The 22,088-nt window shown below is 40.8% G+C and overlaps 1 protein-coding gene across 1 annotated transcript in view; it reads right to left on the bottom strand.

Annotated features, from left to right (window-relative positions):
- trpm3 (transient receptor potential cation channel, subfamily M, member 3) overlaps positions 1-22,088 on the bottom strand; it is a 152,519-nt gene that overhangs the window by 29,658 nt on the left and 100,773 nt on the right. Inside the window, 8 exon segments of the mRNA XM_086075100.1 lie at positions 3,480-3,530; positions 3,644-3,741; positions 3,744-3,777; positions 4,148-4,218; positions 4,221-4,247; positions 9,269-9,341; positions 18,914-19,037; positions 20,280-20,454. Coding sequence (XP_085931226.1) covers positions 3,480-3,530; positions 3,644-3,741; positions 3,744-3,777; positions 4,148-4,218; positions 4,221-4,247; positions 9,269-9,341; positions 18,914-19,037; positions 20,280-20,454 — 653 coding nt within the window.

Here is a 22,088-nt window from a genome sequence, read left to right as displayed (position 1 = left end):
ACGGGGCGTTTGTCAGTGTTTTGAACGCATATTGAATAAATCCACTCTAAAAACTTGGTATCAAATGCCTTGCTAATGCTAACTTCTGACTTGAGTGGGAATGTAACAAGACACCAGGCCACTATAAAAGATATCTCCTTCAAAAGGCAAAACATCACAAATATAAACAAACTGGATCATGCCATATAAATATTTGTCTACGGAACACGAATTTTTGTTGTCTCACTCCAGCTAAGAAAACCAACGAGCCAAACAGGCAGGTTACTTTCCCCGCTTAAGATCTTGGCAGCGCAGTGACAAGCAGCACGAGCCGCCATTGTTCATTTACTCCTCAGGAAAAGTCCATTTCTTCTCGAGCAGCTGCAGCCCACACAAAGCCAATCTGTGTGTTTCTGGCTGAGCTTTCTCGCCGAGTAATGATTGGAGCGCATTAAACCCGAGAGCAACCTTCAGCAACAGTTACCAGAATATCAACAAAAAAGGCCACGTTTGCGGAAGGTGAACAAGAACGGCAACTGCGAAGGCTCAATCGGGACGTGTCGTTAACATCGAATTGACGTCAGTCAGCATTGTAAACTACAACAAAAATGGTTTTCTGGTGAGCTAACAAATACACGCACGCACGCACGCACGCACATACACATACTCACCCACACACACACACACAAAAAAAAAAAAATATATATATATATATATATAAAAAATAATAATAATAAAAAATAATAATAATAAAAGAGCAATGATGATGACATTTCCGAATGAACAATACTGAGCTCTTAGAAAAAAATAAATAAATAAATAAATAAAATAAAATAAAAAATAAACTACAACAAAAATAATAAACATGTTAAAATCAGAAAACACAGGAGGTTATCTATTGATTAGTGCTGTCAAAGTTAAAGCGTTAAAGCGTTGATCAATCACAAAAAAATATTGTATTAATCATGTATTAACGCAGATTAATCACACTATTGACCTTTAGCTTGATTGTTACGTTAAAGGTAGCACAGGTTGCGTTTGCGCAATAAACTTAACTACATGCATCAAAGTAAAGCATTTACTAAATGTTTGCGTATGACATTCAGAATATTTGTTCATGTCAAACTACTGGTGTCATTGTTTTTTTCATTTTAAACTATGCAATTAACTGATTAGAAAAAGAAGAGGATGAAAGTGTGCAGTGGATCAAAAAAGGTGTGCTCAAGTGTCCGCCCTGAGACTGGGAGGTTGCGGGTTCAATCCTCGGCTGGTCATACAAAAATGGGTCCCATTTGCCTCCCTGCTTGACACTCAGCATTAAGGGTCGGCATCGGATCATTTGACAGCACTAGTATTGATGAACAGTGTTGGCCAAATTACTTTATAGTACGTTTACCCCCAAAAAGTAAGTGGATTTGTTACTGATGAATGTAACTCGTTACTAAGTAAACTACGGTAATTGGTGTTGATTAATCAAAATTCTAAAATGAGATTAATCTGATTAGAAAATCTAATCGTTGTTGTTCAAATTACGTTATGTAAGTACTTTTCCCCCAAAAAGTATGTGAATTTGTTAACGATGAATGTAATTGTTGAGTTACTCTCATGAAAAAACCCTCCAAATATGCCTCAGAAATCAGATTTATTTTTTGGGTGGTGGTGTGTGTGTGGGGGGGGGGGGGTGAATATTCCTTCCACTACGATCCCAAAACATGTAAAGATTAGTTATCCCCACTTAAAAAAAAAAAAGGCATACAGATCATTTGACGCCAGAAGTACGTATGACACAAACGGTGACATAATTTCTGCTACTAACTCAGACTAAACTTAGCTCCTCTTTCCCGACATTAAAAACGTTTAAGATGCATTGTGCAGTTTAAAAAAAGTAATATTAAAGCTTAATGCCCAGATGAGTACGAAGAGCCCTGACTGTTTTATTCTGACTGCACCTATCAGCTTTTATCTTCCCTTTCGGGAGGGGCAGAGTTCTTCTGACCTCATTTGAAGTCATGTCTTCGTTTGTCAACTGCGGCTGTCGCTTTAAAATCGTGCACGTACTCGCATGCGCACCATGAATGAGCCTGACGCAGATGTTGCAGTTACGCTTTGGGCCAGAGGTGGCGAGTAAAAAAAAAAGTGCCAAACTGCACAAAGATCCTGTAACTTCAACATACTTCGTTGACACCGATTACAGCTCACTTTTCTGTAAGCCTGGGCTTTGCCGCTATCTTGTGGCGCGACACAAAGAGCCCCCAAAATACTTTACACAGAGATTGCGCAATTTAGTGAGTTGTTCAGCGAATAGCTAAGGTTCCAAAACGGAATTGATGATAGCGAACGGCCGCACAAGCGAGTGCTGACTGCTACGCCATCGATGCATTTGTAACATTATTCTCTCGGAATTCCTAGCCTTGGCCGCGCTCTGCCGAGTACCGTTCTAGTTATCTTGTCAAGGCTGCAAGTTCGATACCTGGCGTGAGATCTCATTAGATTGGGCGGGCACACGTCGTGGAGTGTCTTGTGGGTATGAAATAAACAACTCTAAAAGGAATGTCTCGCCATGCACTTTTTTTGCATGAGTGCGTGTAGGTTGGGTTGTTCAAAGAGGATTTCCACGGCAACGTCATATCGCAGTTGTGTGCTTGAAGATAGCGTGAAAGAGGGAGAGTGCGATTGCGCCATCCAACCTTTTCCGCAACTCCCAGCGGAGGAATGCGGCGCTACTGCAATCAGTACGGCTTGAATTAATGCACCCCCGTTGATACTAAAACTGCTGATGTTGACCCCCCCCCCCCCCCCCCCCCTCCACTAACTCCCAACTGAGGGCTCGCTCTAAATTGGCACGGGGCGGAATGTAAAGCTCAAGATTGCCCGTTTTGTTATCTCCCGATCACACAACCCCAAAAGTATGCAAATGGCCGTCGGTTTAGCTTGCGACGCGTCGATGAAAGCATTTCATCATCTTCACGATGAAATGAACATGATTGTGATGCAAAGAAAGAAATCACAAATGTGGCAGTAGGCGCATTTTCACTTCTAAACACACACACACACACACAATCCGCACGGTACGAATCAAAACGCAAAAAAAAAACACGTTGAAGATATTCCTTCTCAGCCTCACAGCGGCTCCGCAGCTGTTTTCTCAAATTCAAAGTCTGCGAATAAAAGACTGTTTAATGCGCGCGTGGCGCTTGTTTTGCAACGGCGCCGCGTGCCTTCGAGAAAGAACAGAGTAAACAGTGAGGGAGTAAAAAATGGAAGTCGACACAGAGGGATGAGAGTCATGCACAGCTCTACGCAGCGGCTGCAGCCCCGCAGCGCCGGCTGAAAGAGAACAGCCGGCCTCTATTTGCGGTTCGGAGCAACTAGGACGAGCCAAACCAACGATACGATGCAAATCAAAAAGAAGCTTCAACGTGGTCTTTAATACACAAGACATTCCAGCCAACATTCCCATAAGGCTGTGTTCCAAAATGGACGGCCAGTGATGCTCGTACCTTTTTCACATCCCTGACAAGGTGGTAAAGCGTGTTGGACGGGCCGTGCCTCTGAAATAAAAAAAGAATGAAACGTAACAACACACGGGGGGGGGGGGGGGGGGGGGATGAGGATGCGCGCTTTTACGGGACATGGTCCGCCAAGACCTGAATGATGTTCTCACCGTGTTGTAGAGCTCCTCCAGCCTGGACAATGTGAGGAAACGGTGCATGCTGACGCCGTTTTCAATCAGGAGCTTGACGAAGTCCACTCGGTCCAGACCAAGGCATCCAACATGGCTTGCTCCAGGGATCCCACCTGAGCAACACCGTCAACAATAATGACGTTACGCTAATTTGACGTTTGTGTTTATGAGCAGATTTCTAGAGGCAAAATCACACAAAAATATAGCGCAAAAGGCTAATTTTTTCATCAACACACAAAAAAAAAAAACACCTCCGATTTTTTCCTCAGGTTAAAGTGGACATTCCAACCAGACTGTTTGGAGATTTTTGGAGTAATCCGGGCACTTATCGTCTGGCCATACATGGTGCTCAACTACTGTAATATTTTTTCTTACTTTCTTAGTTTTCAATTTTAAATTCTAGCGCAACAGAACTTTTTTTTAATCACATAATACAGTTTGGGCAGCGAGGGAAAACCTGCTTGTGAATATTTCGTTCCTTACGGGCCACTGTTGTCCATAGATGAAGATCTGACTGCGGGCGATGTCGACTCTGTTCCACGCGAGAGCCAACTCAACTGGTCAGGAGCTGACGCGTTGGCACCTGAGGGAACACATGACTCAGATGCATTTTGGGCTTTCGGGGTTTAAGCAATGACACTGGCATATTTTGTCCTTTTTTTTTTTTTTTTTTTTTAGAACCAAAGAGAGTACACAGCTGTGTATTAGTAGTTTGATGCAGGAGCACTGATTCTTTTAATGGCTTAGGAGGCACAAGGCACAAATGCGGGTTCACCCCAGAGCTCTAAATCTTTAGAAGCAACTCGCCAATGTTAATTATGCAGTGCAGTGTCGTGAGAAAGTGCAACGACGTCGACATTTGGGGGAAACTAAGCAGCCTTTGACGAGCGGCTTCTTTGGGATCCAGTCAACATTCACTGGCATCTCAAAAAAGATTGGACATTTCTTTGAGGACAATGGCGTCCAAATTCTGGATAGGAAGGTGGTCTTGAGTGCACCTGAATTTTTTTGCTAATGAAAAAGCTTGAACCTTGAAAAACGTTGTCTGTAAGCAGAGAAGGAGGGCTGAGGCATCACCAATCGTATTACAATGCCCTGACAGCCCCCCCCACCCCCCTCCCAGAGATGGTCCCATTCCGCGGCCCTAATGAGCTGTTTTGTCAGCAGCCGATTGAACGACCGCTTGGTATGCAAGGCCGTCGTTCACCCGCCACGCTGGGCAACAACAACACCCGTATTGCGACGACTCCGGGGGGGACATACCCTTTTTGGCTTATATAGGGAGATGCCACGGCTAAAATTTAGAACAAAGAAAGACAATTCGGTAAAATCTATTCAACCTTGCAAACGACAATGACCTGGATGACTGAGAATCGACACAAATATCATTTCAGCTTTTGATTCGCTATGAAATCGGTGATCATTCTACTTTTCAATGAAGTACCGTATCCTTTTGTTAAGGCCTAGATCAGTGGTTCTAACCTGGGTTCGATCGAACCATAGGGGTTCGGTGAGTCGGTCTCAGGGGTTTCGGTGGAGACTCCGCCGCAGAGGTCTACCCCTCAGTCTAGTCTGCAGTTAGTGGGCACAGTCATTGAAAGCGTCCTGCTCTGAGATTTCCTACCGGTCCGCTTTGAGGTCGCTGGTTTATGCAGCAGAGTGAGACCTCATGCACTGTGTTGGTTTTGATATTTGAACAAGGTGATATGAATGCACAATTCATTTCGTGCACCAGTAAAAAAAAATCATATTTTATTTTTTTACTAAAGAAGGGTTCGGTGAATGAGCATATGAAACTGGTGGGGTTCGGTGCCTCCAACAAGGTTAAGAACCACTGGTCGAGATACACCGATCCGACGTTGGGGGTTGGACATTGTTGCGCCGTCTGATCAGGTATAAATGTTGTAAAGTCGGATCGAGTTGGAATACGGGGGGGGGGGGGGGGGGGGTGGGGGGCATGTCATGGGGACGCGACTGGATATAGCAGGTAGGATTTACTTTTATATACGATACTGTGCAAAAAAGCCGGAGAGTTTCATTCACGTGGGAGGACATTGTGGGAGAAAAAGTCACCGGTATGCATTGTGTTACCGTTTCCTGCTCGGTCTGCTAACCGTGGTCGGCAGACACATGGGAGGATTTCCCTCCAGGGCCGGAGTCGCCTCCGGGGGTAACTGCCATCGCAATCTTAGCCCCCCCGCAACAATTGTTTACGTTTTTATATCCCGCCCCTCCGTAAAGAGGTTTCCGGTTACCTTTAGGAATAATGACTACCGCCGCAATGGTATGGAGGGGAATTACTTCTCGTGCATGCGCTGAAGGTATGCAATAGTTGGGGTTGGTGCACTGCGTATTTACGTCAGTTTTCTACGCGACGTGTCGACGTCTGGCCGACGCTACATGTTGTAGGCGCCCGGTCACATTTGGCCGACGTCGGATTGGTGTATCGAGGCCATGAGATGAACAGTTGAAAACTGCTGCACAGTTGTTTTCGCCATCTGCTTGCTTACATCTGTCTAACCTACAGATTGCTTTCTCCGGTTTGAATCAACGGATGTGTTTGTAAACTTGATCCGTTTCTCCTTGATTTGATAACGCCGCAAAAAAATCCAAGCAAACCAAAATGAATCACGACAACCCATGTGGCAGTACAGAGCTTCCAAATACAAAACACAGAAACAGACAGACAGACAGGATTCTGTTGTTGATTATGATTTTATGACGGTATCCCTACAACAGTAGAGGGATTTCATTTCATAGGAATGGGTCACAAAAAAAACCAGTTTAGAATGGGAAACTGTATCGCACTTTTTTTATTCGGATATGTAATGGGGCGAATGTGAAAATTGCCAGAATTGTCAATAACAAAGTAAAGCACAGTTAAAAGTGAACATTCTACTTAAGGGCAGTAACAAAGTATTCTACTCTGTCGATAACATGAGCATTTTAAGCTATCGAATTTAATAGCTGCTGTGAATTAGACCGTAATAATCTTTTCGTATTTAGACGAGAATATTCAACAAGCCAAACAGAATAATCACTCTACAAAGTGCTTCTACTTGTGCACGCATTACTGGAGCCTCATGCTGAGATTTCAGATGGAGCATTGCTAATAAGAGGACAAGCTCCGTAATAAGCACTTTACTGGAGATTTGTGTGCATTAATGTGCAGGGTGGCCTTGTTTTATTCAAAGCATGTGACCTCATGGTGCTTCTCCGGAGAGGCTAAATAGCAGCAAATGATCTTTAATGGACGAAATCCTCACGATATTGACTCCCTCAGGACAGCGGACATCAATTCTCCCAAATCCGCTTTGTTCGACGACTTCCTAAATCTCACAACCTTCTGTTTGCTCTGTTGCCAACCTCGCTCGGTATTCATGTGTTTGTCATGCTGCAGGCGGGATTGCGGTTGCGTCATTGGGGGGGGGGGATCTAATCCAGCGTTTTCAAATGCTGCTGGGCAGGATGTGACAGTGGCAGGATTTCATTTGATAGCAAAAGCCTTCGCACGTCCTTTTATTCGCTGCGCGGCAGAGAGAAATATGCATGTACCGTGCACGTATCTTTTTGCTCTAACTTTTGCGTGATTTGACTGAAATCCTTTCTTCAAGTTCAATTCAAAATACAGGCGTAGAAAGAAATGAAAAAAAACCCAAAACTAATAGAAATCAGAAACAATCAGTGGCAAGCGATAACAAAATATGCTTGTTCCCAGACAGGCAAGGCAATAAAAGCAGAAATCGCTGAGCGACGCATGAGTCCAAGAAATGATGCATCTGACGATGCCGCAATCGTTATGTAAACATTTCTTTTCTAATCTCCTTCAAACTCTTGGCGAGTGCCAATGAGAGAATGCCGCAAACTGCTACTAGACACGGTTAGAGTCCTATTGCACCATCAGAGCATCGGTGACCAATCCGAGTTCCTGAGCCACCAATCGAAAGTATGGATCCAGTGTGTGCATGTGTGTGTGTGTGTGTGTGTGTGTGTGTGGGTGGTGTGTGTGTGTGTTGTGGGGGGTTAATTGGTCTTGGGGAAACAATTGAGAAGGAAGTTCAAGACACAACTGTGGTTGAATTTAAACCAAGGTCGTTCCATTTGGAAATGGAAACCTACTAAAATCTGAAGGAAAAAATTATAATTACAATTTGAAAATATTGACAACGGAAGCCTTTACTAATTAGTTATTTGTTTTCTTTTTTCCTTCAATTTACAATTTGGACTTGTAATGTATTTTGTGTTTTCTTATGTTTATGTTTATAAAACCAGAAAGAATGTGCAAACTAAAGCCAGCCAGGTTTGGTCTTCATATTTAACTCATTTGCTCCCAAAAACGTATAAATATGTTCTATTTTAAATATCACCATGCTCCTAAAGACGTATTTATGTTTTGTTTGTTTTTTAATGCTAGAGCATACAGAAGGCTTTGATGCAGCCTCTGAACTGAAGAGAATGGTTGAAGCAATGGTAGTAATTACAAAAACGGCCAGCATGTAGCAGCAGGACTATAAGAGATCAGCCAGAGCCATGTTGCAACAAGCTGTTTTCCCCCAGTGTTTTTAACAGGTTTGTGAATAATGATGAAACTTCTAATGCAAACTGCTGGCAATACGGAAACAGATAGAAATATACTTTTTTTTCCTGATGAAAGAAGAGACTCTAATCTTTTTTTTTTGGTAGGTTCCATGTTTTTATAGCAATAAAACATAATATTCTGTGAGCCTTGCAAAATCAATCAAATCCAGTAAAACAGTCTGGAGCGAAGGGGGTTGCTTCAGTGAAAATGGCTGGGAGTGAATGAGTTAATACTAATTCATACTTTGAATATTAAAATGCTGCATAACCTTAAATTCAAAATACTATGGCAATTGTTTTGATATCTTCTTGTAGGATGTACATTGTCCATTTTGCTGATGATTGATAGCATTTTTGTGTCATTAAGCAACATTTAGCATTACGCTACGGTATGTAAATTGATGAGCACGATTGTAACAAGATTTCTTGAAACAAGAAGGACATTTTTGTGGAGCCACAATACCCTCACATTCAATTTCAAGTGAGCTGCACGAACCTCGAACAATGCATGATAGGACTCGAGAGTGGGCTGATGGAAAAGTGAGTTTGAGAGGACCGAAAGGGGATTGCAGCTTATTACAGCGCCTGGTTATGGTTCAGTTGTGCGAGTACGTGCGCGTGTGTGGTCGAATCCCAGTGGTCCCAACCGATCCCCGATGCATGTAAACCAGCTTAACCGTTGATTTGCTTATGCAGACATAAAATCAATAAGCGGTTGGTGAATAAAGTTAACCATCTCGCCAAGCAGATTGATGGACGAGCCTTCGGGCCCCAATATTGAGGATTTACCTAACCATCTTGGAACATTATATATTAACAGTATTAGGCCATCCCCTTAGGAAGCCAACAACACGACGTAAAAAAACACGGCAACATGCATACGATTGAAAACGTTTGTGTGTGTTGAACGTGCACCTGGTAAACGCAATGACCCCCCCCCCCTTTTTTTTATACTTCCCTAGAGGGTAATATGGAAGCCACTTACTTTCGATTTATACTTCAGCTCGCGCTCAAACGAGGGCCTACCTTTTAGTAGCGCAGTGAGGATGGCAAGGTCAATGTCTTGATGACCCTCGGACCCCATTCGAAAGACTGTTATCTGGGAGGGGACAGGATGACAGAAAATGTGGTAAGAAATTGGTTTGGTTATTTTTTTGGGGCCACCACAGTAAAATATAATTGTATTTCTCTCCCTTCATCTTGAGGCATGTTTCTATGCCATCAAGGTAATATTGACAAAGACGCGTTGGACGTAGGCGCACGCATGTACATGCATGTGTTCATGCGTGGAGGGCACCTTGAAAAAGCCAAGAAGGGGTTGAAAGCGTGTTCTGAATGCCTGACGAGTTCCTCCTCTAATCCTGCAATCCAACCATCCATCTCTTCCCACCTCCCCTCTTTTTCCCCGCAGCCCATCTCCCACCCTCTTAAATGGCTTCATTTCGCAGAGCGCTGGGAATCTGCAAGCTTCCCCCGCTGCTGCTCCTGCATTCTTTAGGGCAATGCAGCAATCACGCAGCCCCCCCCCCCCCCCCCCCCCCCCATCGAATGATGTTTTTATACAAACATGACTGTTTTAAAAAGTAATCGCATCCTCATTGGTGATTTATGGTATCTATTATCTTGGCCCGTTCATCATCCGCGCGCCACATGCTGATGACATGCGGACTCATCCCGGTGAGAAATGAGGGCTTGTGTCACGCAATCACTAATAAGGGAAGCAGTTCGATATGTTTGCGTGCGCATGTGTGGAACACGCGCACGCACACACACACACAGCTGTGTAATCAAAAGGTCTTTCTTCAGGTGGAATGAGAGTGCAATGGGATGTGAAGGTATCGATTAGAGGTCTTCATGAGGGCGAACACAGATCACTCGTGTGTAATTGCGTGAATGCAGAGACACGCTAGTGCGAGTCCAAAATATTTGTTTTTCACCTTAATATTATGGCCCTCGTTTTTATAGCACTCGATTGCGCCGACATGCCTCGGTGGATTCCAACTCAATCAAAGAACAACACACGTGGACTTTGTTCACTATAGATGCAAGGCGGCTCAAAATTGAAAACGAGGCTTTAAAAGTAGGACAAAAAAGTGGCATGTCTGAGGTCACCAAGAGATGTCACACAAGGTGTTTTGCTTTTTCTTTGCTTTTTTGGTGGTGCTGATATTTACAACACCACAAGGGTTGTTTTTAAGGGAGAAAAAATAGCTCATGTGAGGCACATCTTTGGTTATTTAAGAAAAAGTACAGGGTTTCAGTAGGTTTAAATGATCCCGAGATAAGACGTCTCGAGTTTGCGAACACACGCTGGATGTAGTGAGCCAGTTTGCACAGCGGTTTAGTTTACGTATATGAGGTGACGGGCTAGCTTATGCCGTATATACTAATTGCGATTTGATTTCTGGTTTCTTTATTTGTGGTCTAAAAGTGTTTTTTTTTTTAGGGGTGTCAAGCGATTGAAAACTTTAATTACAATTAATCGCATGACTTCAATAACTCTGTTGATATCTGTTCTAAATGTACAATAAAATGTACAATAAAATATATATTTTTTAAGTTTCATACTCTAGCATAAAAGTGGAAACAAATCTTAAACTAATAGTCAAATATGGCTGCGCCTTTTAGTCCTTGATACAGTAATTTAATAATAATTCATAAAATTGTGTTAACATAAAAAAAGAAGTTTTGTAAAAAAAAATCAAGTGTGATATTTATTTGTTTTGAGGTCATTTTCTGCCACTAGAGGGCATAATTGCATTTGTAAGACATTGGTGACAGCTCAGTGCATTTTTCTTTTCATACTAAGAGTTATCTAATCTTTATAACAAGAAGTAACCTGTGAAATTCTGCACATTTTTTAAATTGTAAAATACTAATTGACCCCAGTCTACACAAATATATGCCTTATTATTACATTTATTACTGCTAAGTTTTGACATGACTTTTCTGCTGCAGTGCAACTGGAATTACAGGCTTTCCAAGTAAGGGGCGGTCATTAATCGCACGTTTTAAAAAATTTGTGGCATTAAAGGAACTTTCAACTAACCCAAGATTAAGACACAAATTTCAACACCCCTATTTTTTTTACATGAATATTTACTGCATGTCTGACATTACTACTGCATTAGTGTAGCTGAGTGATAGACTTCGACAAATTCCGACATTCGTACAGATTTTGGGTCATGTCGTTGCCCGGACCACCCATATGTATTTAACAACAAAGATGGAGCTTCACTTTGTGCCCTCATCCCTCGCTGCCAGTCCCGTGGTCTTGCCGCAATGAATATTTCAAGACGAGTGGCGATCGGAATAGCCAAAGCTCGCAAGGCTGACTGCTATTCTCATCCACAAGCAGCTTATTTACGCACTCTCGATCTGGCACAGATGTACAGTATAAAGACTTGTTGGCTGGACATTCCGCTGCCCCAGCAATTAGTCGACTTCAGACTTTCAAAGTTGAGTTGTCAACTCATCGATTCAAACCCCTGGTCTGTTCTATACCAATTCTCATATTGATATGCTTTTCCGCTGCCCTCAGGACAAGAGATGGATGAAGTTGTCATTTAAGAAAGATGATAATCATCCTAGTTTTCACCCTCCCAGACGTGTCCCCCTTTACCCTCTCCTTCTCCCAGCCAACATCCGCATGCCCGACAAATCTAACCATGAATCTTCTCACAAGCACCCTTTCCCCATTCCTTCCAGTTTGCTTCTCTCTCTTCCCCTTCTCCAATCCCGTCCCCAAGGTGACCCCTGAGTGTTTGCGCTTCCACTCATAATTGATTGTGTAAAGTGTCCACTACTCGTTTTCAGAAGACACAGAGTCCACCTTGTCTGTTTGTATGTTTGAGCCCTTTTATGTGGAGTAGCTTCAAAACGGACTTGTGTCGAACGTCCCTGTAGTCAGTGAAGGCAAACAACAGTGATGAAAACATGAATGTCATGATGTTCTGTGAGACGCTAGCATTTTGTGCAGTACCTCGTTTCAACCTGACGTTTGGCTTGAATTTGAATTCATTTTTACACTTGTAGGGTGTTAAGAATGTAGGACGGCGTATTAGGGCCACGTATAAATATAGATTTTTTTTAGAGGGCGGGGTCCCGAGAAAAAACTCGCAAATTTGCCACTGCGACTTTATGAAGGGGCAAATTTGTGAGAAGAAAAAAATCGTAAATTTGAGACTTTATAAAGTGGCAAATTTACGACTTTACAAAACGGCAAATTGGCGACTTTATAAAGTTGCAAATTTGGGAGAAAAATCATCGTAAATTTGAGACTTTATAAAGTGCCAAATTTACGACTTTACAAAACGGCAAATTTGCGACTTTATAAAGTTGCAAATTTGGGAGAAAAATCATCGTAAATTTGAGACTTTATAAAGTCGCAAATTTACGACTTTACAAAACGGCAAATTGCCGACTTTATAAAGTTGCAAATTTGGGAGAAAAATCATCGTAAATTTGAGACTTTATAAAGTGGCAAATTTACGACTTTACAAAGTGCCAAATTTGTGACTTTATAAAGTAGCAGATTTGCGGAAGAAACCGCCACACGCAAACTCCACACGAGACGGCTGGATATTCAAACCCAGAATGTCAGAATTGTGAAGCAGGCATCCGAACCACTGGATCAACGTGCTGCCCACTATTCTACTTATTGTTAATTATCACTGAAAATGATAATTATTATTACAATTTCAGGTTGAACCAATGTCCTGGAATGGATTGTGTCAACCCTTGGAGCTTGCAGTGCCATTGTACTAACATGGTTAGTAATAATAATAATAATAATAATAATAATGATGACTTGGTTCTGTCCGTCTTGAGCTTTGAGCAGACCAGAATAAAGGATGAGAGTTGAAATGCCAGCGATTATGAAGCGACGTTCAGAGGCGGCGGGGATTGGGAAGACGGAGATGAGAGGAAATATGAAGTCTGCGTGAGGCAAAGGAAGCAAAGAGCAGCAGAGACGGATGTGGGGAGTGTAAAGGCAGTCCAATCTTCCTCTGAGTGGAGGATTCCCTCATCTCCATACGTGCTAAGCTACATGCTTTGGGGATCAGAGGGAAAAGTGGCATGCTGCAGTAAGTCAAGCTGATTAGAAAATATGCATCATTTCACATGAAAGGCCTGTACCGTGCTGAATGAGACGTACGGTACACACATATAACGCACGCACACGAACAGCAGGCCACATTTGGCCCTCGCCATATAGTGGCAGTCGGCAAAAACAGTCTCGGCGTAAATTTAAATGGGAAGAAAATAGCAATTTACAATATGACAGTGAAAACAGAATATTGGGAGCTAAGTTTCTCTCCTCGTACATTTTTAATCCCAACTGATAATAAACTGTCTCTCCGGCTACTTTATCTGCCCCCCCCCCCCCCCCACACACACATACACACACGTTTCTCAGAAGCTCATTGTTCTCACTCTGTTTTCCTTTTTTAAAGTCACATATTTTCTTCGATTCCTCTTCTCCCAAGTGACCATTTTGCTCTCCTACTAATTTTTACTTTCTCGTGTCAAGAAGCCGTTGAAACATGGTTGTTCCTTGTGAATATTTAATTTGAATTAAACATATAAGGAGTTTTCTCCACTCAATTATTCATGTCAAGATGGGAAATATCAGGGCACTCAATGAGAACCCCCCCACTTGCATAGAATCACAATTGATTGGAGGGGAGGGGGCTACCTCTTGCATAATTAATAAGACTTTTGGTTATAAGTTCTGCAGGGAAAAAAAGTGCATTTTGATCTTTCTGGTGTTTGTTTAATGGTCACATAAAACAGTTGCACTATTCTAAAACCAAATGATAAAAGGTACCATTTTTTGCATACTGCCTAACTATATGCTCTGTCACATATGTTAACAGCTAAGGAGATTTGTCTATAAATCCGGAGTGTATACTATGGATTTGAAACAGTGGCTGTGATTGGCTGGCGCTTCTCCCGAATGTCACCCATGACCCAAATGAAGACCAGCAGAGAAACAGATGGATGGTAAAAATGGATACAAAGATCACCGATGCCCTCTCAAACTGTGAAATCTGCTGCACATGGAGCGCTCCATCGAGCAATGTACTGCAATGAAAAACTGACCCTACATCAGGTTTGGTGGTTCCGCATTTTGCTGTACAGTACTGTATTCATTTTTTTACATGGAACCACAAAAACCTGGTGCGATTGTCAAGGAAGAAGTTGACACAAAGAGAGAAAGTCACAGGGAGATTGAGGATATTTTGAGACGCAACAGAGACTCTCCATGCTTTGCTTTTTAGCCAGGTACAAATGATATCATAAATGTAGTGGAGTCTTTTTTTTTATTACACAATATTTACATACTGTACGTACTGTTTTGGTACAGCATAGCAGCGCCGCTGCGACACTTTAAGACCTGGAAGCATATTTTATTTTTTGGGGTGAATGCTTACGCACTAGCCAGCTTTATTGATACCTCCAACCAAAAAAAGTCATGTCACAGTGGAATACACCAATGTCAGTTTGTTTTTCAGGTTATTTAGTCAATGTGGAACATAAAAAAGTTTTGAGTGTGACAACAAAGGGACACTGGAGAAAGACAATGAGCAAACGGTCTACCTGGATAAATCAATATGTTTGCAAATGAATCTTTGCACTTGACCTTTTCTTTTCGATGTAAAATAATTCCAAACTTTGCTCTGTCTTTTACAGATGCATGTGTCTGCATTCATTTTATTTTATGTGGCTTCGAGGTAAATATTTTGTGCCATTAAATTTTTTTTTTTTTTTTATGTAAATGAATTATTGCCCTAGTTTAGTTTGGTCCATTTATCCACTGGTTGCGTTCACACATACTGTACAGTATAGTTTCTTTGGAGTGATCAGTTGACTGGTTTGTTGAGGTGGTTCATCTTGCTGCTCTCTTTTTTTTTTTTTTTTTTTCTTCTCGGCTCTTCTATTGATCAGAGTTTAGTCTGCACATTGTAACTGATTGTTCTACTTACGGTCCATGAACTCCTGTAAGATTATTTCACTTTTTATGTGATTTGTGTGCGTCAAGTCCACTTGTGCACAACACCAAATTGGGGGAGGCAGAGAAGTACCAGGCAGCAAAGTGCCAAGTGCTTTTTGGCTCAACAGACAACCGTAATCCATTTGAGACTTTTTGACACTCTGCATGGTACATGAGCAATTATGATTATAGCATATGTCCTGTGAGACAGGCCAGACTTTTTAAACAAGCCAAAACCAGCGAGAGGACTGTGTGATTGAATCAATTTTCAGCAACACATAACATCACCATATTGGGCCATATTTTACTGCCTAGCGGAAGTTTAGTGCAAAGTGCAGCCTAACTGTGGTGGAGTTTTCTCCCAAACTTCCCATGTATGTTTATAGCCACGACCTGAAGGTATCTCTGTGACAATATTCAGTTATAAATAAAGTGCCACCTAGCCCTTGGGGCGATAATGTTTTTTTTTTACCCTACATACGGTATTTTGTACAAAATTTGTATACTCTTTGTAAGTGTGATAACTACGTCAATTATGAATAACGTTTTATTTTTTAATTTTGCCCCATTTTTTGGCCTATTATAGGGATCACATTTTAAAGCACTCCCTCCCACAGATTTTCCACGGCTGACTTGAATCTGAGGGTGGGTCATGTAAAGATGTTGCTGATGAAAAACAAAACTTTTTATTTCCCTGAATGCTGCTGCTGTGGCTACACGTTTTGCAAATAAATATTTGCTTATTTAGGCGGTATAAACACGCATGGAAGCTCATCACATTTTGAATAAACACCAGGACAGGCACAAAACAAAAAATGCATATGTAGTTTATGGTTCAATTTTCAATAAAAATGTAAATCCCATGTACCATTATCCCGACGTGCAAGTACTTGGCCAGGGTTGCGAGGGCCCTTTATAGCTGCTCGCAGTTCTAGGTGTAGGTAAAAAGTTGTATTTGTGTTATTGTAAGAGTGAACACAGATGACTTATTTCCTGGCTGATAAAAGCAGCTCCATTCATTCCCTTTCAGTGCAGCAGAGGTCTTGGTAAGTCAGAACACTAGCCTAAAGTCATAATTACACACATATTTCTCTCTCTCTCTATATATATATATATTAGGGGTGTTAGAAAAAATCGATTCGGCAATATATCGCAATATTACAGCGCGCAATTCTCGAATCGATTCAATATGCGGCCGAGTCGATTTTTAAACATACATTTTTTATAGGAATATTCAACAAAACGTCTTAATTAGGGTTAGGATTTACATGGAGCATGGAAGAATCTTATATTAATGGAAAATTAAGCCTTAATATTTTATTTTAGTGTTGTTCAAACATGAAACAGACTGCAACCTGAATTTTCAGATAAATACATTTTCATACAAATCTTACAGTGTGCATGTACAAGTTTACTGATTATTTTCAAAATTTGAGCAAAAAAAAAAAAATCGCAATCATCAATTTATAGATTCGTATCGGGATTAATCTGTATCGAATCGCCAGGTACTAGGCAATTCACACCCCTAATATATATATATATATATATATATATATATATATATATATATATATATATATATATATATATATATATATATATATATATATATATATATATATATATATATATATATATATATATATATATATATATATATATATATATATATATATATATATATATATATATATATATTAAATCAACATCTAGGCCAAATAAAAAAAACGCAAATGAAATACTGCAAGTCCAATAGTAACCAAGATGGCTGCCTTGTACTGCTTGACCACCAAGCCCAAAACAGTTCGCTGCATAACATTCGCAAACCAAACCTCATATGGCAAGAGTGTTGTAAACCGTAGTTTATGAGGGGGCCACACTAAGACGAAGTATCCCATTTTGGATTGTCCACTTTAATAGAAGGAAGGGAAAACGAATGTGAACAATATTGCCACTAATTCACTGCAGTCTGTATATATTGTGTCATTATTACGCGATGTCGTTACAACAGTAGTAATTGTTGTGTAAGTTTATAGCGGCAGCATCAAATTATCTGGGCTCGACAGCTGCTCCTGTTGAATGATTCACGCGCCATTGTTCTGCTCTGCTGCATTGTGTTGAGAAGCTCCATCAATCGGCTGCAAGAGGCCCGCCGAGGGTGCCGTCAATCCTCTTACATGGTGTACAAGTCAGCGCGATGCCGGGCTTCCAACCCGCTGCTTTGCATGCGCTTCGCAAATTCAATACGCTTCAATTGAACTGGAACACAAAGTTGAATAATTAAGTGGAAGATGCGGATTAAGTGCTTCTGTGTGCAACTAATTCAAGTTGTATTGGCAAACTTACACTTGTGGCTATCTAACGCTGATTGAATCGAGCCACACTGCAGAATAAAGTGAAAGTAGTCAATAGGTGTTTTCTGCTGTGCTTTTGTAAATGAACATGTGTTTGTAAAGTTAGTGAAATACATTTTATTATGTGCTGCATTTGTGCTCAGAGCATATGCTTCATATACCTGCAATGAATGTCGTGAGATTTGAGCTTGATTTCCCTTGCTGTTGCAAAAAACACACTCAATACACAGAAAGCACATTCCCACGTTTGCCATTAAACGCCATTACTGTATTAAAAGCTTGCTTTTATGCGACTGACAGTGCTCCAAAAGGGATTGCGGCTACTCGAGAGATGAATGTGTGTGACAAGTGCCTCACCTTGAACTTTGTATAAACTCTCGCCGTTCATATGATCTTAAATATTAATAACAGAACATTGATTTGGCTACAGCTGCATTAATGTTAGCATACTCTGATTTGATTGACACTGTCAAAAAAAAAAAACGTATGAACAGAACAAAATAGTGGAAGCGCAAAAAGGTCAAACGACTTTGAGTCACTAAACTGGTGGAGCATCAACATGACTCATGACCCTGACCTTTGTGAGCAGTGGTTCTTCAACCTTTTCGTAACAACTTACTTCAAAAACTCTCCAAGTACCACAGTCACCAATATTAAAATGCAGTAGCGTAGTTGGCCGGTGTACTATTATTATAAGCCACTGCAGTATTATGCACAGTTTGAAGATGGGGTTTAACTCATTTGATCCCAAAAACGTATAAATACCTTCTATTTTAAATATTACCAGTGTCCCAAAAACAATCTTTATACATTTTTTATGTTTTTTTTTTTTATGCTAGAGCATACAGAAGGCTTTGATGCAGCTTTTGAACTGAAGAGAACGGTTGAAGCAATGATAGTTATTACAAAAACGGCCAGCAGGTGACAGCAGAGTATAAGAGATCAACCAGAGCCCTGTTGAAAAAAAGCTGTTTCCCCACACAGTTTTAAACAGATTTGTGAATAATGATGAACCTTAGCTATATTCTAATGCTAATTGCTGCAAAACGGAAACAGATAGAAATACTTTTTTTTTTCCTGATGAAAGAAGAGACTGTTTAGGTAGGTTCCATGTTTTATAGCAATAGAACACAATATTCTGTGGGCCATGCAAAATCAGTCAAAATCCAGTAAAACAGCAGGGAGCGAAAGGTGTTGCTTCAGTGAAAATGGTTGGAAGTGAATGAGTTAAGAAGGTCTTGATTTTTTCATTGTTTGAGCTTCTGAGCGTGTTGTGTTGATGTCAAATATATGAAGAACGTGTCTGGTCAAGTCACTCACCAGCTCCTTCTTTTTCATGCACTCCATGAGAATGATGAACAGATGTTGGGCCTGCGTGCGGCTGTAGGTGAACGTTTTCTGGATGGTCACCAGCAACTGGTCTCTCAGAGACTCGTTAATTATGCTGGAAAAAAAAGAAGCCGGCAGGAAGAAGCAAAAGAAAGGGGAAGAGGAAGACAGAAGGGATGGAGGAAGCGTGTGAAGGGGGGGAGGAGTTCAATTAGATTTGTTTTGTCCGTAAGTGAAACCAAGGTTGAGTGGGACTCTCAGCACTGCTACGCCTGAGAGTCCTTGGCAAAAAATGAGCTTCATCTTTAACTGGACACGCAGTGAGAAACGATAAAAACAATTATGTGAACCGGGTCTCATGAGAAACATATTGCATTATCAAAGTAATGCATCAGCATATTACAATTTTAATTTGCTGAAATTGTGTTTATTCCAAAAGCCAGTTTTTCTTAAATGTGCTCATGTACATTGTTGTCATTAGAGATACTCAGCGGAACGCCAAATGGGGTATACAGTATACACAATCTAATGAGATTTAAAAATGTTGGCAAAAAAATAAGTGCATTACTTTGGTTGTTATCTGCAGTATTTTTAATATATGCCTTGTTTGTTTGTTTTTAGATACAAGCCATCAGTTGACTGATTTTTTTTTCTTTGTCTTGAGCTGAGGGAAAATATTTTAGTTACCAATGCTACACGACTGTCCACGTCAAAATAAGTTGTAGAGAGTGAACAATTATTTTAAAAAAATGCCAAGTGCTTGTGTTCAAGCTGTTACAGTTGAAGTTACCTGTAAAACTAAACATATTTACCAGCCCCGCCACATAACTTTGCTTTACTAAAGTTAGCTAGCTAACAAAACTAATAATGTCAATGTTGTTAGTTAAAATCCAATGTAAACAAATCTACAGCAAATACTCACAGGCATATTCTTTAAAACAACTTATATTGCTGCACCTTACTGAGTTCAGGAGAATGTCTTCTTCATGTATTTATTTTGTAAGGATTATACTGCACCCTGGTGGCCGAAGTGAGCATACCAGAAGGAGCAAAACAAAATTGAATGGAGTTTGAAGCATGAAATCATGATGCACAGATGGTTTAGAATACAATACAATTTAAAATATGATACGAGTGCTACAGTAAGTTAGTTCTTTAGAGCTCTTTGGAGGCTGCAAATGATTAGTGGCATTTATTTAAGTGGGGAAAGAAGATTCAGGCATCGCTGTATTAGAAAATTAAGCCAGTATACAAATGACCTTTGAGTATATTATATTCATGAATTATATTGTATGTGCCCAAGTCGTGAAATAGAGCATCCATATGGTATTGCTGTTGATATTACGTAAGCACATACCCTCCCTCCTCGGAGTATTTGTGACCAAATGCCAAGATGTCGGAGGCTCTGCCGCTGCCGTCGCACACAACCACAGGGACTGGGGGAGTGTCCCTGAGGTACTCCAGTACGATGGAGATCACATTAGGGCCTCCTTCCACAATGAGAGCCACCACTGGTACGCCCTGTCCGATACCTGCACACAAACAAAGACAAGGAGGAGAAACAGCAAATGAGGAAATGAAAGAATTTGGAATTCTGTGTAAAATCTGAAAAGCATTAGGATATTAATTCTGGGCATATATTTTGCTTCTTCTTTGGCTTTTGTGGTGACATTTTGACACTATGATACAAAAGAAGGATACCGTTTATAATCCATTTTAGGGGGTGGCCATTTTTATTTAATTTTTTTAAATTGACAATTCTGTAACAAATCTTGCCAATAACAACAAATAAAAACAAAAACAAAATACATATACAAACATTCCAGTTCAATGTCACATCATAACTGCAATTACAGATTTATATGATAACCCCAAAAAAAAAAAAAAACTTCAACTAAAAAAACAAAAACTATTTCAAAATCTTTTTACCTTTATTATTGTTTACAAATTCAAGAGACTCTATGTAATGGCTAATATCAACCAAAAATACTAATAAAATAAAATAATAATTAGACCAACAATATTACAAATATCTGTATCTTTATATGTAAACCAAGTAATAACACTTTTACCCTCAATCTTTATAGTTTTTTGAAAAATTAATTTCTCGACATCATTTCAGAACCTGATATTAAAGCGGGCGGCCATTTTGCCACTTGCCGTCAACTGACGATGACATCACAGTTGCTCAGGGCTCTGGCTACGACCAACCACAGCTCACCTATTTTCTGAAGCTGAGCAGTGATTGGTTGTTACCTAAAACCCAAGCGACTGTGATGTCATTTTCACTCGACAGCAGAAGTGGCAAAATGGCCGCCTTCTGATATTGATAAAAACTGCTGGATGTTGCTGCTTAACTCATATTCCACTAATGCAATATCAACCAGAATACCATATTTAGACTGGTATAGAACATATTGTCAAAAAAATTTTTGGGGGGGGGGGTTATCTTCCTCTTTAATTGTGTGTGGGTTTTTTTACAGTATGGGGGTCGCGATTGGATGACCAGTCCCGAAACCTCACAACGTCTCCAAATTCAGGATGCAGTCCTGACACAACTTCATACACCGAAATCAGCTCTTTTGCTTGCATGTCACATTATTACCTGTAATTGATTTATGACAGGTCTCTAGAAAGAGCAGCTGGTAAATAATCCCTATCTATTTTCCCCCTGAGTGTTCAATCCAAGTTTTCATTCTAGCGCAGAATAAGCCATGACCAGTCAAAATCTAAATATGTTCCCAGCCTATTTAGTGGTCTCGGTCCAATCCGTTCCCTAAACCCGTCACCCCTCTTGTCCTGTTTAACATGCCCGTTTGGACTCCTCTAATTCAAAAGCTGTGTATTGCCGGATCATCCCTGCCCCACACACTCTCATCCCGGGTCTGCATAATTCACGCAGCCGCTCTGGCGTAGAAAGACACGGCTGGCGTTCGGAGGCATACCCGCCATCGTGACGTCTTGCAAGCGGGACGGTTACATAAGGAGAATATTTTCGGGACCTCATCTGCTTCAAAGAGTTCACAACGTCACTGTGTCGTGTGACGTTATACACCAGCAGAACACAAAGGAAGAGAACAAGGGGGAGAGAGAGAGAGAGAGAGAGAGAGAGAGAGAGAGAGAGAGAGAGAGAGAGAGAGAGAGAAAAGCATAAGGAAGATGATCT

This window comes from Leptonotus elevatus, chromosome 5 (genome assembly GCF_054856555.1).
Source record: "Leptonotus elevatus isolate MCC_2025b chromosome 5, RoL_Lele_1.0, whole genome shotgun sequence".
NCBI classification, from domain to species: Eukaryota; Metazoa; Chordata; class Actinopteri; order Syngnathiformes; family Syngnathidae; genus Leptonotus; species Leptonotus elevatus.
The sequence above is the reverse complement of the archived record's forward strand: the minus strand, read 5'-3'. Positions and strand labels throughout refer to the sequence as shown.